The sequence below is a fragment of the Choloepus didactylus genome, chromosome 9 (genome assembly GCF_015220235.1).
Source record: "Choloepus didactylus isolate mChoDid1 chromosome 9, mChoDid1.pri, whole genome shotgun sequence".
Lineage (NCBI taxonomy): Eukaryota > Metazoa > Chordata > Mammalia > Pilosa > Megalonychidae > Choloepus > Choloepus didactylus.
Genome location: NC_051315.1, coordinates 107,161,337 through 107,179,126, shown reverse-complemented (window position 1 = coordinate 107,179,126; position 17,790 = coordinate 107,161,337). Strand labels below are relative to the sequence as shown.

The window sequence follows — 17,790 nt, the reverse complement described above, 5'->3', positions numbered from 1 at the left end:
AAAATATGCATTAAATTACAAAGTGCAAGAGTATTTAGCTTCCACTGCCACTCCCATAGCAGTAATTTGCATGCAGCAAACACCACCTAATAATCAACAGATCCAATGGGTTTTAACCAAAATTCATAATCATCTGACAGAAGCACATTGCACTGATTGAAATGCTCCTCATTGTTCTGCTTCTAATGTGATTGTGGTGACCTCTTCACTGGTCTGCTCTATTGATTGGAGCAAATTTGAAACACTGAGGTTGTATGTCCTATCAAGTTATGGACATAAGCTGGAACTTTTAAAAGAATTTTAATACTGCTGAAGCAAATAAAATGTCTGAAATAGAGATTTAATTTTAGCCACCTCAGTTGATAAGCAAATGCATAATGGTATAATTTGAGTAACAAATTGGTTGTGGCTCTTTCTGAAGGAGCTACTATTTGAAAATACATTATGGAATATTACTTACAGAGTGTCTATCAAAAAACATTTTAATTTTGTTGAAAACACAAGCATTTTAGCCACATGATTGCAAAGAGAGCACTTAGCTCTGCACATACAGTAATAGTGAGAGATAATAAACTATGACTCAAAACTAACATATATACATTTTTAAGATATTTTATTTACTCAGTGTAATTAATGAATTGTATTATATACATGAGAGTGTATAAGGTATACCAAGATGAACTACATATCCATACTGCCCTCAATAAATGACATCTAGAAGATGAGTTCTGATATTTATGAAACGATGCTTTGATTTTTTAAACAAATGATTTTTTATAAGAATACCTAATGAAACTTTTACAATGGAGGACAAATTACTAGAGTTCATCTTTCTATTTTTATTTGCATTTATTGTAAACTACAGTAAATTAAGAAAATGTTGGGGAACAGTTGATGAAGCCTCCAATCCTGGAATTATTATCAAGCACAAAAATAGTTTACTCAATTTTCAGATATTTTATTTGCTTCAGCAGGATTAAAATTCTTTTAAAAGTTCCAGCTTATGTCCATAACTTGATAAAATACACAACCTCAGTGTTTCAAATATGATCATTATAATTACAGCACAATAGTGACATTATTATATTATTGGATTAGTTATTTTCCTAAAAATATTTTTCCTGAAAACATTTAAAAAAATACATTTTGGCATATGTTATAAGGGTAGGAAACTACAATTACACACTGCCTATTTTGATAAGCGGATGATATTTTGAACCATTGTTTTCAAGGAATCTCATGATAATAAAATGCATCTTTTTCTGAAATATGAGGAAAAGTATCTAGGAAAATAAAATATAAAGAGAATTTAAGCAAAAATATCTTTCTTTAAGTTGCAATAATATATATATATATATACACACACATACACTTATCAAGGAAATATCTGCATTTAAGGATGTTTCAGCTGCCTCTAATATCTTTGAAAGAGAACAAAAAGGTATAGAAGAAGTCTAGAGGATTCAAAATAAATTTTTTGATAAAGTATAACAATCACACTTGTGAAATAGCCTAGAAAAGCAGCAAACTTCAGTCTTTCACTGATAAGTTATATTGACAAGTTGGCTACGGTACAAGAAAAGTCTTCGACAATGGAATTGAGTATTTTGACCAGATCCTATATATCTCCGGGCAGAGGATATGCCATTTATCACCCATTTATGCAATAGTGAAAAGTGAGCAACTGAATAGCTTTAAAACTTTCCTGTTGACACTGTAAAGAACAGATTGTTTATGTCAGTCAAAGACTTAGTCATCTGTTACAGAATTACCCTGAGTCATGTGTGAGTGCAGGAGAATACATCACCATTAGAATTCTACAGCTTGAAAGAATCATATTAGAGACCAATTGTCCTATTGTACAGGAAATGTTGAATGGAAGTGATAACAGAAAGGACAGAAGACTGTAACTCAGCCCACTAGCATTGCATGGATAATGCTGAATTCAGGGCTTTTCAGGGTCTAGGAGCTGGGAGTAAAACTCTTGGAACAACCAAACCCATTTGTAATGGGAGTGCCAATCAGATTATTACTTAAGAACTCTTTGCCACTGTCTCAGTATTTCTCAGAGTACAAATTTTCTAAGGGTTGAAATCTTTTCTTCATCTTGCATTTGCCAGTAATACCATACTTTGAAATGTTATGAGGGATTAACAAACTATCAATTTTAAAAAATTAATAATATATTAGCTATAATATAATTACAGCTGTTAGTATTAAAATTCGTTATATTTCCAATTTGAAGTCCAAAGTGCAAGTCTCTACTGAATTTTATAGTTCATTATTTGATATTTAGTTCATAGCTTAATTCATTCCACAGAAATACATTGAGATGGTTTATAAGGAATAATGTGAAAATATATTTTAATAAGAAAAATACTGGCCAAGTAATTTTGTTGATAAAATTTTCTACTATAGTTTGCATTTTTTGTGCAAGGGACAGCAGAAGCAGTCACAATTTTGTAACTAGGTCTGAAAATTGTTAGAGCTATTGCTCGGTGGAATACACTATTGTGGAATAAGCAGGTTTAGAGTTGTAAATCCTGCCATCAAAACACTGTTATTTTACCTTGGACAGATAACTTAAACAAATAGTTTAATCTGAGCCTTGGCTTGCTCAGTTGTAAGATGGAATTAATAATAATATAATTAGTGCTCTTTCTCACTAGATTGTTATGAAACTAAAAGGAAATGTTATATATGAAGGAACTTGCAAACTATGTAGTAGGGTTAAATGACTATTATTGTCATCATAGCTTCCAGTTTGGCCAATGTTTCTTTTCTTTTTTTTTTTTTAATTTCCCTGTCCATTACCAATGGCTGTGTATATCTCAAAATAGTATATTGATCATGAATTATTTTGATTAAATTATGACAAAATCATTTCCATTATGAGTTATTTGAAATACTGAATTTACAATTTTGAAAGTAATCTGTGTTGCATCTTTAAAATGTAGCAATGAAAAAAAATAAAATGTAGCAATGTTTTTTCTCAAATTGTGGTTAGAATGAGAATACACTGGATGACATTTTTAGGTAGGTAATTAGATTTTTATTTACAGAGATGAAACTTCAATCTTTAAGCAGATTCTTGCCAAAAAAAAAAAAAAAAAAGATTTTTAACAGGGTAACTTTAGCTCACAGCTTCTGGAATCTTGACTTAAGTATCTTCTAGTTTAAATGAGAATGTCTTACAGTCTCATTAACAAAAGGAAAATTCTAGATGATTGTCTTTTTTCTCCCTAATGAAGCTTTCTAAATCTCAGCAGTCAAAGGTTTGATATTTTATCAGGATTTTATTTATAATGTTGGGGAAAAATTAAAGTTAGACTGAACAATTTTAATTTTTTCTCTGTTATATTTGGGAAAGGGCAATAAAATTAACATACAGAGAAAATAAGTGGCGTTTCAGAAAGCTGTGGCTATTTACTCAGTATAAAGAAAAATGAATTAATTTGGCAAACCTGGGAAGTTTTAAATCTGACAATTGTAGGAACCTTTGCATTTTCAAGACTGCAAAAATCATTATCAAGGTCTGTATTTTCTTTGCGTTTTTTTTTCTAAATCTAAATTTCATTGATGTAGAAATAAAAAAAAAAAAATCCTTAAATTTACAAAACTCTTCCTGGTTAATCTTTACAGCCTTCAGATTGTAGGTTTATTTGTTTTGTTTTGTTCTGTTCTTTAATGGATAGGAATGTACCTTAACTGCATTCTTTATGACAATGGAAGTTGTTTTTTTTTTTTAATGAAACAAATTGAGTAAAATGTGGGGAAAAAGAAAATTTTCCTTATGTGAGTAATGTACTGCATTTCTGTAAGAAAGATACACTAAACTTGAACTATTTCAGACTTACAATTGACCACCTATTCAAGAACATAGGAAATGTACACACTCCAATGAAAAATAAGCCATCTCTACCACATTTCTTCCAATTTAATGCCCATAGTGAACTCACGGAAGCTGATAAAGTGTAACAGAGTCAGAAGCCCTTGGAGCCTCAGGCTCGATAACCTCCCTTTATACGACAAAGGCAAGTCCACAAATTTCTCTGAATCTCGGTTTTCTCATTTATAAGATGGGAACAAAAATACTTTGGAGTTTAAGTAACTGAATGGGATAATGTTTGTGCCAAATATTTCATAAAATTATCAACTACTATTTGTTTCTTCCTCAGGCACTCATCTGGTTGTGCCACTCGCCTGAGCAAAGCCCTTCAGCGGCTCTCTGCTCTCTGCTGTGGCGCATGCTCCCTAGCCACGCCACGCAGTCACGCTGTGGGCTGGTCCCAGGCTTCCTCCTCGCCCCGATCTCTCACTCTCGGTTTCCTCTGCAGCCTTTGCTCTGGTCTTTTGGGTTGACCCTTGAAACAAATGCTTTGCATTTACCTTTGCCAACTTCCCAATTTTGTCTAAAATGTTTTCAATGCATTGAAATCCTCACTCTGAGGATATCTTTCTTCAGTCCTTCAGACTGAATTTCTCCTTTCTTTGAGGTCCTGGAACATCACCACAAGCCACGTTCCGTTAGTGGTACTTGTATCATGCCTTTAGATAGACACGTAGAAGGCATTTTAAGACTTATTTTTAATGGAATCAAATTGTAAACTGTGTAAATTGATTTTAAAAGATGTAATTATGGACTGAATACCTAAACAGCAGGCTGGATACATATTTTTGCCTATTAATATAACACATTAATATAAATGCATCTATTATATTACATTAAATTGAAAATACCCACTTGACTTGTCACACTATCAAAGCAGAGCATGAGATATCAAAAAATATGGAAAAATTACAATGTCTGCTTACCTATTTCATCTGAGAATTCTCAGTAAGTAGAATATTAATAAGTTATACATCAATGCAAAGAGTAAAGCTTTGCTCTTGGAGACAAGTGTGCAAAGAGATATGACTTAACATGACTGCTATTAATAACAGCAGAATGTATAACATTAAAATAGACAAATCTGGATGTCCTTTTAAATTTACATGTGTGAAAGAGATCCTGAGACCATCCATAGGTGAAGTGGGTCTTATATCTACCAGTACACAAAGAATTTGTAACCCTCAAGATTGCAGGTTAGAAGGAGTTGGTGATACCACAGTTTGAGAGAATTAGAAAAGGAAGTACATGAATTTGATCCTAGTTCAGAGCTTGGCATTCTTTTTCTACAACAGGCCAGAACTTAAATATTTTAGACTTTGTGGGTCATACGGTCTCTATCATGACTCCTAAACTCAGTATTGTAACTGGAAAACAGGTATAGATAATAAATAAATTAATGGTTGTGACTGCTTTCCAATAATATCTTATTCACAAACACAACTGGTGAGCTGGGTTTGGTTTGTGGACTGTAGTTGCTGACCTCTGTCTTAGATTATGGGTTATTTTATTCTGTGAATCCCTGAAAAAGACTCTGCTTGGCCCTGCTACTTAGCCAAACTTTGTACTAGAAACTTGCCCAAACTTTAGTGTGCACTTCTGTAATACTAGGCCGTGTCCCTGAGTGGACCCCGAGCCATCCTGAGCTCTTACCTAAGATAAGGCAATACTGTCTAAACCACAGAATATACTGTTCTCAGAAAGAATGCCAGAACTGCCGGAACCCTTTCTGTAAGTCCATTGCCAGACACCCTTATCTTTTCTGGACCCCTCTTGGCAATTTTCCACTTCCCTTTTCCCTTCAAAATCACTCCCAGACCCTCTCAGTAATTTTGCAGAAACCCATTTCCCTTCCCTCTTGTGTCTTTTTAAAAACTCTAGCTATTTCTGTGCTAATTGGAATTGAGATCAGCTTCTGCAGGCTTCTCTTCTCTCCTGCCAATGGCAGTTTGAATAACGTCTGTCTTACCACTTTACTGCCCAGTGCTTTACTTTGACAATATCTAAATGTTACTATTATTATTTTGAATATGATATTTTTCAATTAAATTATGTTATTCAAAGCAAATTAATGAATTACCATAAATCATATTAAATGCAATTTCAGGAACTTTTAAAAGAATCAGACAAACACTATAATGCCTCACCAATATGGACTAACTACAATGTGTAAACTCAGAATTGAATCTTAGAACATAGCCTAACATGGACATGATTACTGTAATAGTCCCTAGATTGTAAGCTCTTACAGCAGTCAACTCTATTCTTGAATTGTAATGCCTATCTCTAAACTTTGAGATGCTGATCCCTTAGTGTATAACCTGATTGGTCTCTGGAACAACGCGTATTTCTGAGACACCTGAAACTCAGTGCTAGAGCTTGGCAGATATGAATGTCAGTATTAGTGCATACAGCAACTGTTAAAAAAAAAGTTGAAAAAGACCCCAGACTTCAATTAGTGATATGAATGAAGCAGATCTGGTTAAGACTAGGGCAAACCTGGCCAAAGGGTAAAGGTCGAAAACGACTGTGTTTTAAAACTTCAACTTCCATATGAGAACAAGGGAACAGATGTCTATTTGGTGCAGGATCTATATTTTCTAAACAGTATAACTCTACAGTTGGTTTGTTCAAACACCACAATTACATGGAACTTTGAATAGGAAGTGAGATACGGTAGGTTAGTATAGGTTAGAGTGAAATAGTGACACATCCCAAAGTAATTTGGGCAGAGAATAAAAAATATATTTTCAGCCTCCAACCCGCCCCCACCCCCCCCAATCGAGGAGCTGGGGGAAGGTGCAGAAGTGTTGGACTTCCTCATCTGGACTGGTGTTGATGTTGTCAAAAACATTGGGCCTGGCATTGATGTCACAAACATTGGGCCTGGCGGTTTGATGTGCTGAGCCCTCAATTGTGGGACTTGCCCTTATGAAGCTCGTTACTGCAAAGGAGAGGCTAAACTTGCATATAATTGTGCCTAAGAGTCTCCCCCTGTGTACCTCTTTGTTGCTCAGATGTGGCCCTCTCTCTCTCTAACTGAGCCACTTTGGCAGGTGAACTCACTGCCCTCCCCCCTGTGTGGGACCCAACTCCCAGGGGTGTAAATCTCCCTGGCAATGCAGGATATGACTCCTGGGGATACATCTGGACCCAGAATCGTGGGATTGAGAATATCTTCTTGACCAAAAGGGGGATGCAAAATGAGATGAAATAGTTTCAGTGGCTGAGAGATTTCAAATGGAGTCGAGATGTCACTGTGGTGGACATTCTTATGCACTATATAGATAACACCTCTTAGGTTTTAATGTATTGGAATAGCTAGAAGTAAATCCTGAAACTACCAAACTCCAACCTGGTAGTCTGGACTCCTGAAGACGATTATATAATAATGTAGACTATGAGGGGTTACAGTGTGATTGTGAAAACCTTGTAGATCACACTCCCTTTATCTAGTGTATGGATGGATGAGTAGAATAATGGGGATAAAAACTAAATGACAAACAGGGTGGGATGGGGGGATGGTTTGGGTGTTCTTTTTTTTACCTTTTTTTTTTTTACTCTTATTCTGATTCTTTCTGATGTAAAGAAAATGTTCAGGAATAGATTGTGGTGATGAATGAATAACTGTATGATTGTACTGTGAACAGTTGATTGTATACCATGGATGATTGTATGGTATGTGAATATATTTCAATAAAACTGAATTAAAAAAAACAAAACAAAACTGAATGACATACAAGGAAAAAAAAAGAATCAGACAAAAGAGATAAACTGAAACAAACAGTTTTGTCTTAACTTCACATTAGAATCAAATAAAGGAATTTCTTGAATCATTAGCAAAATATTTTATATTGTGTTTCTGAAACCTTGGGAACTTTAAGATGTTAGATGCTCTGTGAAAAAAAGTGTTCTGCCACGTAAATTTGTGAAATTGTGGATTAAACACAGTTTAATAATAATAGCAATAAAAATGTCAGGTAGCCTTTATAAAGCATTTTTTGTGTGCTAGATAGATTCTATTATTATCTCTACTTTAAAATGTGGACACTGAGACATAAAGACATAAAGTAACATGTACCTACGTCTCTTGGCTGGTAAGTGGTAGAGCCTACTTTGAAATCCAGTTTTGATCACCCTGTTGAGATCTAAGCTGTTCAAACCATACATACTGACTCTCAAACAAACCTTTTAAACATGTTCAGCAGCCCTCAGTATACAAATGTGCACTGCTTCCAAGAGAGATTAAAAATGCATCAAATTTCAAATTTACTTGATCATGAAAAAAAATTGGAACCCCTTACTGACAATCTCACAGGATATTAGTATTCCTTAGAAAACAGTCTGGAAAAGACTACATTATGGCAGAGATTCCCATTAGAGTGATCTGGAAAGTTTAAAAAACAACATAAATTTGGATAATTTTTGATCAAAATTAAAGAAGTCAAGGCTAAGGAATCTGCATTTTTGTAACATTCCTTAGTTGATACTGACCATCAATGAAGTTAGGAGTACTCTTTTGTTCCAATGCATGAAACCAGAGATTTTTGCACACCCAATCCATTTTGCATATCTCATCCCTGCCGCATAGTGATAGGTGGGATTTCGCTGACTGAAAATCAAGAACACAGGTTCCTAGTTCCTAAAATCACCAAAATATATGGGCAAGCACAGTTAATACCTTCCTTTGTCACTTCCTTGTATAAAATAGTCCCAGTCAAAGTAAATAAGTAGTGTTTAATGTAACATGCTTTTATTTTGGCCTATATTGTTTGGTTACATTACAGCAATTTTCATTTTTAGACAAAGGACCCTCTTTCTATCAGAGCCTTTTCAACTTAGGCTCCTTTTGCAAATTATACTCAATCTATATCAAAGACTGATTTTAGATGTGCCAATATTGTATTGTTTTCATCTACTGGGTTGTCATGGTGATAGGTCCTAATATAATTGATACAATTTCTATATACAATTGGCTGAATATTTGCATCCAAAATAGTTATTGGAAAGAAAGATGCAAATATGACCTAGCATTTTCCTTTTGAACCTGAGATAAAATGTAGAGAAAGAGCACAGAAAGCCATGTTATTAGTACTGTTGTTGCAAATAATAAGCTATGTCATTGTAGTATTACCATTAAGTTTCAATTGGCCTTTATTTTATCATCTGTAAAATGAGAGAGTTAGACAAAATAATTTCAAAGTTCTTTCCCAGATCTAAATTTATGTGGGCAGATCTTGAAAGCGGGAAGGATAAATATCAACATAATTCTCACCTTTTATAAAAAAAAGGCATTTATATAAATTCAGATACCAGAATTCCAATCCCATGCCAAGAAATAGCAATGGTAGTGAAAGGTTAATATTTTAAAAAAGTGATTAAAAAATCCCAACCAAGTAATGTTTAATTAAAAGAAACACTTTTGAGCAATTAGGCAGGTTAGTTACAAATTGATATGTAATAGCATTTTTTTCAAATTCCTATACTATTTATTCTTCAGAAGACATGTGATGGTTTCATTGTATCCATTTTATAGTTAGATGAAAAGTATGTGGAATTTTGCCCTTAGTCACATGACATAAAAGGGAGAAAATTAAGAGTTGTGTTCAGTGTCTTTTTTATACACCTTAAACAACTTTCTATATTCATAAAATAATGTCATCTTAAAACTTTTTCAGGAGATGAATGATTTTCCTTGTCACTTTAGTACTTTATTCACTCTTTTCACAGTGTCATTAAATTCTTGCAAAGATGGCTTTATGTGATGTGCGATATGGCAGGTTAGAGGCAAGGAAATCAAGAATAGAGGTGTGTTAGACTGAAATTACTGATGCCAATCAGTAGTAATAATAAAATTCCAAAGTACAGATTTTAAAATAAGCCAGTACCCAATTAATAATGGCTACTGTATGAGGAAGATCACCTGGATAAGTAAACTCACTGAACCAATCTCCTTTCAGTTATTTGTTTCAAGCTTTTCCTCAAAAGCTTGGCAAAGAACAAATAAAAAAAAACAACAACATATGTTTTCTTTCATGTGCTGTCCTTCATAAGACACACTGCCTGATGTATAAATCAAGTTGTAGGAAAACAAAACAAAACAAAAATACGGTCAGAGGGAATAATGAGTAGATGGGTAGAAACAAAGGATTCACCTAATCTTGAAGAGATTTTCTTAAAGAACATTTCCATTCTCTTCAAGTAATCACACACATACAATCAATCAATGCATGCATAGAGAAATTTTAATCTAGATTATATAGATTATTGAGTAAACTATAAAATTCACATAAAATATGTAGAGTAAGTTTATGAAATAAGATATAGGGAACAGGAAAAAAACTTGTGGTTGTTAATACCACACTGTTGACCAATTACATATTTTGGTAAGTAAAATGACACAATTAAAAACAGGCAAGTTTCTAACACATCCAATGCCTTATACAAATGGAGTGAAAATTTGGAAGGGAGAATACCAGGTCTATCTCTTTAAGTTTCATCTGCTCATCAGTAAGAAATGAGGCAGCAATGTCTATAAACCTCTGATCGCTGACCTCAAATTTGAGATAGTCACTCACAGTGACAAGCTCTGCAAATCTCAGTCATGGCTGCAAATCAAACACTGATCTCATGTGCACAAGGTACAGAGGCCCAGTCACAAATCTCTCTAGTAATACTTATCACAGAGTTATCACCATTAACACCAGCATCTTCCAATTTGAGGGACAGCAATAAATGGCAGTGGGTGAGTATGAAAAATTACTCATACACATAACTAACCAAAGGACTAGCTGACCATCAATTCTCTTAAAATTTAAAGCAAGAGGTGAATTCTAACTGAAAATGGGCTATTTCACCCCAAAGGGGTTAACAGGGAAGCCATTTATTCTTACAATTCTACTCCCTCATTTGAAAAAGTATCAAATGACAAGAATCATTCTCAATTACCAATGGAGCTTTTGAAAAGATGAGTTTTTTTTTAAAGTCTGATCTATTGTCTTGATTTTGTGTTGTTTTGTGACATTAGAAAGTGCAAATAAGCATAATACAAAACTAAGAAAGGATGCAGTGAACTTTATATGGTAGTTTTAACATTAAGTATTTAGTATCCCTAGTTATTTACAAAGATAGAAATCCCCCATTAAGAGCCCATTCTTTCTGCATACCAGGGCTTCAGATCAGCCACAGTGATGACTCAAATTTATTTTGTAGCAACTTGAAAGGAGAAGCCATTCCTAAACTCATTCAAAGTCCACTTTAATGTTAAAAGCCAAAAAGCATGCTCTGCAGCGCCAACAAGAGGCTTCTCAACCTCTTAACCTCTCAATGAAGAACTCTAAAATCTTTGTAGCATGAAATTATGAGGTTTTCCTAGACTTTCTTTAGATGGAGTCTACAAAATGCCCTTTGGTGACTTCGTTAACCATTTTTTGAAAACTTGTAAACTCTCTCCTGGATAAATTCTTAAAACAACCCACTTATATCTTGAAATCCACCCATTTCTTTGTCATTAAACTAAATACAACTTTTATACCTCTTGAAAGATGCAGTCTGTAACCACTTAGCCTAGTGTAAGCATTTAAGTCCTCATGCCTTTTGTAGAAATTGGTGCATTGGCAAATGGGTTGGGGGGGGGATGTGGGGTAAACTAATTGTGTTTCTGTAAAGTGTTAACTTAGTCCTCTCAACTGAGATTTCTCTATAGCCACCATTTATTGCAATTCTTTCATATATCTGGTACAGCCCCCATTTTTCCTCCATATTAAAAAACATCCTGATGTCAAACAAATTTCCCAAATGTAAATTCAAAAGTCCTTTCTGGTCACGCATATGTATAAATTTAATGTGACGATGTTGGGCATTAATGTTGAGGGTGCAAACTAATGATTCAGCTGGAAAAACTGTCTTTGTGTGAGTATGCCCATTAAAGAGTAAGTCAGTTCTAAACCTAAGTTGGCATCAATAGTTTTTGTGGGTGTGACTATTTGGGCAAAATACTACAAGTGCTTACTTTTCTGTCTTCATTGCTTCTTTCCTCCAGACTTAAATATTAAATACGAAATTCAAGGCAAAAGCTTAGGCAGCTTACCAGAGAATTAAAACACATTTTTGTTTTTGTTTTAAAGCAACAACATACACACAAAATGTGAGGCATGAGAAAATATTCACACCAAGTCTTTCAAATGTAAGTCAGAGAACTGATCAACTGTCTTTGGGCACTAGTGGAAAAGACACAAAGGTCAGTGCCTAAAGATAAGGGCAGAGCTCAGGCAAACCTAAATCCTTTGTTATGGACACTAGGTGTTGACTACAGAAAATGGCTTTAAAATAAAATGGGCTATACAAAAGCTAAAAAAAGAAGACCTCTTTTAGCTGCATATGTATAACCTTCAATGCATGACCTAAAACTAAATCAGGATAAATTTTAAAGTATGAATATCCAGCAAGGCTCATTCTAGCAGAGTCAGAGTTATAAAAATTCTGAGCAAAATGAGAATTTTTCTCCCTTTGGGAAGCTCAGCATGAAATAGTTGAGCACAGAGCCAAAACTGATAGAGCCTACATTTCCAATCAACTTTTTTTGTAGGAAATGCTATTGTAATTTATTATTTATACTCTTTATTTTAAAAAAAGTATGTTCCAGTGTCATTTTGCCTTGGTACACATAAAAGAAAGATGAGAGAACCTATTATACAGTGACCTTTATCTTAATACAATATTACCACAGCACTAGAGAATTTAGAGTTTTCAAAAAGAGTGAAGAGAAATCCATTTTATAGCTTGCATCAGTAAATGTTAAAAAAAAAAAAAAAAGCAAACCCTTTTAGGTAAGACTTATTTTTAAAAAAAACATTATTCTTCCCATCAGGTGACACGTGGATCAGTTTACATGTGAATTTGGTGGTCAGAAAAGCTGGAAGTGGGACATAAATTTTGCAACTGTGTAGGATTCGATAGAACACTGAACACACTGCGTGGTCACTGCAGTGCTAAGATTGAGACTCAGATCCAAGGTCAGCCATGGTTAGGAAGAGGAAGGGACAGCAGGAAGAGAGTTGAAACAGGATGGAAATAGGAGCCCATCCATCAACAAGCTCTGTGTCTTTAGCTGCCCAGAGGGCATTCTCTGTCTGAACCTCGAGTCCTTCTTTAACCAAATTAAAATGAAGAGATCAACACATAAACAAATTACGGCATCTTAAAAGAACTCTAATTAACTTCATAACTTTACAAATTCAATTATAAACAGATCCACCATGTCATTTTCCAAAAATGTACTGAATGCCTGTTAAGTGACTCACATGGTGCTGGGAGCTGGAAACACTGGAGGCAAAAAAAATGCAGTGTCCCTGCCCTCGAAGGGTTCCCTGTCTAGTGTAAGAAACAGGTGATTTCATTTTATTATGTATTAATTCAGAGTGATAGAGGCAGGAGAAGTGGTAATTAAGAGCTTAGTTTCCGTAGCTGAAAAAACTGCCTGAGTTTTAGTTCTATCTTCCACTTTCCAGTTGTGTGATCTTCGGCAAGTTGCTTATACGTGGGTGCCTCAGTTCTCTCTTCTGTTTAAGAGCACTAATACATTATTAGTATTCTCATAGCGTTATTATGAAGATGGAACACATTATATTGCACATACAGTTTAAAATAATTTCTGAGATTGCTGTTCTTTTTGGTACAATGGTGGGCACAGTATGCTATGGGAGCATATAAGAGAGGAGCAAGACTGAGTCTGGGGTACTGCGATAGCATGGTCAGAGAGGGCTTTCCAATTGAGATGAGATCCAAATGGAGTCTTGAAGTAGTCTAGTAGGGTTTATACAGGGGAGTGATGGTGATCAAGTATTCTACACTGTGGAACAGCATGCCCAAACACATAGGGAAGAGAGATCACCAGGAGGTTGAGGTACTAGGAGAGCAATACGCAGAATCCAGACTATTCTAGGGGATTGTCCTAAAGACAATATCATAAACGTCTTTGTCCCTATGCATGTTGGGCATCTCATTCTTGGTTTTTCTTGCCTTCTTGCCCTACCCCAGCCCCCACTCTGCCATTAGTTTCTCTTCACTTCAATTCTGTACTTGGCTACCAGGTAATCCTTCTGAAAAAATTATAATTAACTAGGTCATCTCCATTTACAACACCCTGCATTTTATTCCTTGATATTCTTCAGGCTGAATCTAAGTATTTCAGGTCAGTATTCAAGTTCCTCCCATCCACCATCCAATAATACATCTCCAAATTTACCTCTTCCTTACCAGAAGCGCATTTTAGTCAGATGCATCTCCTTCTTCTCTTTGCAGATTTTATTCATCCCAATCTTTGATTTTGCTCAAGCAGTTTGAAATTTTTTGAAATTTTTACCTTCCCAGATCAATTTTAATTGCTTCTTTAAGAACAGGCTCAACTTTGAATATCATTAAGTAAAAAAAAAGAGTCTTGCTTGACCAAGCTCTACATTCTGTTCATAAGCTTCTGACTTCATAATCCTTTAGAATTTATTTTGAAACTTCATAATCATATACTTAATGTTAGGCTTTTTTTCTCCTCCCTCTGCATTGATTATACCTTCCTTGACTCCTAGATATTTTACTTCCCAAAATAAGTACATATTGTAATATCTTGTATACTAAAGAATTTGAAAAATGCTTGTTGAATGAATATGTTACATGTAAAGAAATCTCGTAATACAACCTTCTTAATGATAGACCAAGATGATCATATGAAAGTCCTACGTATCTTCAAAAATTAGTTATTTGTCTCTTGGAAGCTGCATTGGGGAAAAATTATGGCTAATATTTATTTAGGAATATGTAGTTCATATAGATAATTAGAACATTTTTAAAGGTAATTGGATTCTTTCAATTGAATGACTTTTAAAGTTGAGCTTCCATTATAAGATGTGAGTGAAAACATAGAATGCAGAATTTAGAGTAACTCCCTGGAGTTTTGAGGCAAGTGAACAACCATTTATTCAACACATATTGTATATCAGTCATCACAAAGCTGGTATTTTTTCATAAATCATGTCATTCTATCTTTCCAACATTTTCTCCCAAGAGAGGTATTATTATTATGACCATTTTATAGCCAATACCACTGAGACTCAAAAGTTTAAAGACCCATCCAAAAAGCCACATATCCAAGTGAAGAATTGGGATTTGAATCCAGGTGTATCTGACTCTAGAGACAAAGTACTTGAAGAGATTGTGTAGACTCTATTGTTAGAATGGCGATATGTAGAAATAGGTTAAAAATAACTTGACAATTTTGGAAAAGTAACTTAAACTTTCCTGTCTCATTTCATTATTCTTAATGAGGAATTTGCCCTAGATAATCTCTAAAGTTCTTTATGACTCTTTAAATCCTTGTGAAAAAGTGGCATGTTTTCTTCTTTTTAAATTGACATTCAAAAATCTTTTTGCACATAGCATCAGGAGAAAATGCTGTGCACATCAATGGGTCATATGTTTATTATAGCAGGGACAGGTAATTAAAGGGGTAGGGGGAACTATTAATTTTTTCTTTGTGTATCTCTATACTATTTGACATGCTAAAAATAGTAATTACCTCTGCAATTTATAGCATTTTAATGGGGAATTGACCAAGTTCAAACAATCAGTCAATCTCTTCTTCTTTATTAAATACTGATTATCAAATTACATAGATCTCAGAAATTTTATCTGATGGACTTCCTTTTTCGTTTGAACTAGGCTATGAAATACTTTTCCTACCATGCCTTTTGCATTCTACTCTAGAGATATATGCATGTTAGAAGAGAGTGACATGATTCTAAAACCATGTCTAGAATCAAATCATGTGTTGAGTATTTGCATTTACTCCCATTTACCTAAAAGTAAAAATAGCTAATGTCAAAGTGTATACAATAATTCAGTGACCATAAAATAACTAATAATCGTACTATACTTTTAACTATCATTTGATGTTAATAATGATAATTTTACTAGACCCTCAAGCTTCTTACTTATTAATATCCTGTATCAAAATAATAATGTAAAATATGAAAGAAAAATCTAGGGAAACATCTATAAAAAATTTGAATGTACTAATTATTATTTAAATTTCCCTTTATAACCTAAGGAATCTAGTGAAACTGATGGGGTGTTTTTGGATAAATTAGAACTTGTTTGAGCTCACAATCTGAAATGGACTGGATATGATGAAATGACATTACACAGAATAATTCCATTCTGATCATGATTAGCTAAACGCTCTTTTCCACCTGTTGGCCTCTGGTACCATTTGACCCTTGTGGAAAAGGAAGCTGGGTCAGTGCTAATAACTTAGTATCCCTCTCTCTCTCAAATGTAAACAGTCACACAACTAAAATCTATATCTTGTTTGACCCATAAGATTTTGAGCACCTTGTCAACAGAACTTGGTTAGATGAAATGAGAACCTTTTATATCAAGACATCACTAGGACTGACACCCCAAGACACAAACTGCCATTACATTCAAAGAGGATATTTTTGATGTGTTAATTTATACCCTCAGGGTTCAGATCTGGCTTGTAGGACATCCTAATTAGAATTAGCTGTTGGTGAAAGAGAATCCAAGAAGACAAAAATGAACTTCAAGTTTCTTGAAAATATGATACAGGCATAAAAAACAAGGCCTAAGAAATACCATGGGATTGGGGAAATTACAGAACTAGTTTTTTTTTTTTTTTTACTACCATTTACAGTGACTAAAATAAAAATTCTGCTCTCTGTGGGGTCCCGGAAGTAACAATTCTAACAAGCAGAGACCAAATTGGGGGCCATGCTCTACAACAAATGGGTCCATTGCATGTTCTTAATATGAAGACCATAGCTCATAAATGTGTCTCTATACCACTTAGATTTTCACACACTAAATAATTTGAGAGCATAGTGAAATGGCTCCAAAATTAGGGTAATAAGCCATGAAAAAACCTCATAAAATTTACGAATTAATTTAATAGACATATAGTCTACAAACAAAATTAAGTTTCCCTCAGAAAACATGTGTTGTAATAACACAGAAGAAATGTTTAAAGGCAAAATATAAGATGTTAAGCCTGACACAAATCATGCTGAAGGAAAAGGTTATTATGAAACCCTGTAGATAGTGATCAACAAACCAATTCTCTTTTTGTTTACAATTAGGCTTCTTATGCTAACTGGAATCAAATTGTCTTAAATTAAAGGGAAATTAAAAAAAAAACATGTTTCCACTTGAGTTTTTATATAGCAATCTAAGCATGCGATGTGAAGAGTTAGCATTCAACAAATATCACACATACCTTAAATTCCTCCAAGATTTTGTAATTTTTCCCATGATATTCACAAAAGTTTTTCACTTCTTTGCACTCAGGACAGCATCCATTGTGTTCCACTTTAGTACATTTTGGGTGAATTTTAGGGCATTCTGGCTGGTCGCAAACAGGTCCATCCAGAGCACAGACACACGGACAATTGGAATGCCCTGGGAAAAATCGTTCTCCCAACTTGTATACAAAGCCACTGTCATCCACACACCCTTTCCCTCTATAGTCATCAAAGATCAGATTGTCATTACTAGAGGTCTGGTCACCTTCATCAGCAGGGTAATCTTCATGACTGATGGCAGCAGAGGTGACCAATCCAGGGATGATCAACAGAAGTATGCAGGCTTCATGAATATGAAGAGCCATCCCCCTCCTCAAAGACTTCCGGATGTGCTCCTAATATTAAATATACCCAGCTGCTTCCATGGGAATACAAGAGAGTAGGCTGAAAATAAATATTTAAAAAGAACAATTTGACATATAAAAAAAGATTTTAGGTTCACTTAAGGTCATGCTCTTAACCTGTTTGCTCTTAATTTAGAAGAGGCTAAGACCTCAGATAGTCTAAGTTCATGCAATTATCTAACTTTAT

At 34.4% G+C, this 17,790-nt stretch overlaps 1 protein-coding gene across 2 annotated transcripts in view; it reads right to left on the bottom strand.

Annotated features, from left to right (window-relative positions):
• VWC2L (von Willebrand factor C domain containing 2 like) overlaps nt 1-17,564 on the bottom strand; it is a 150,903-nt gene extending 133,339 nt beyond the window's left edge. For both annotated transcript variants that reach the window (XM_037850011.1, XM_037850013.1), the window contains exon 1: nt 17,175-17,564. In XM_037850011.1, coding sequence (XP_037705939.1) covers nt 17,175-17,564 — 390 coding nt within the window. The remainder of the gene's footprint in view (nt 1-17,174) is intronic.
• Nucleotides 17,565-17,790: the final 226 nt, after the last annotated feature.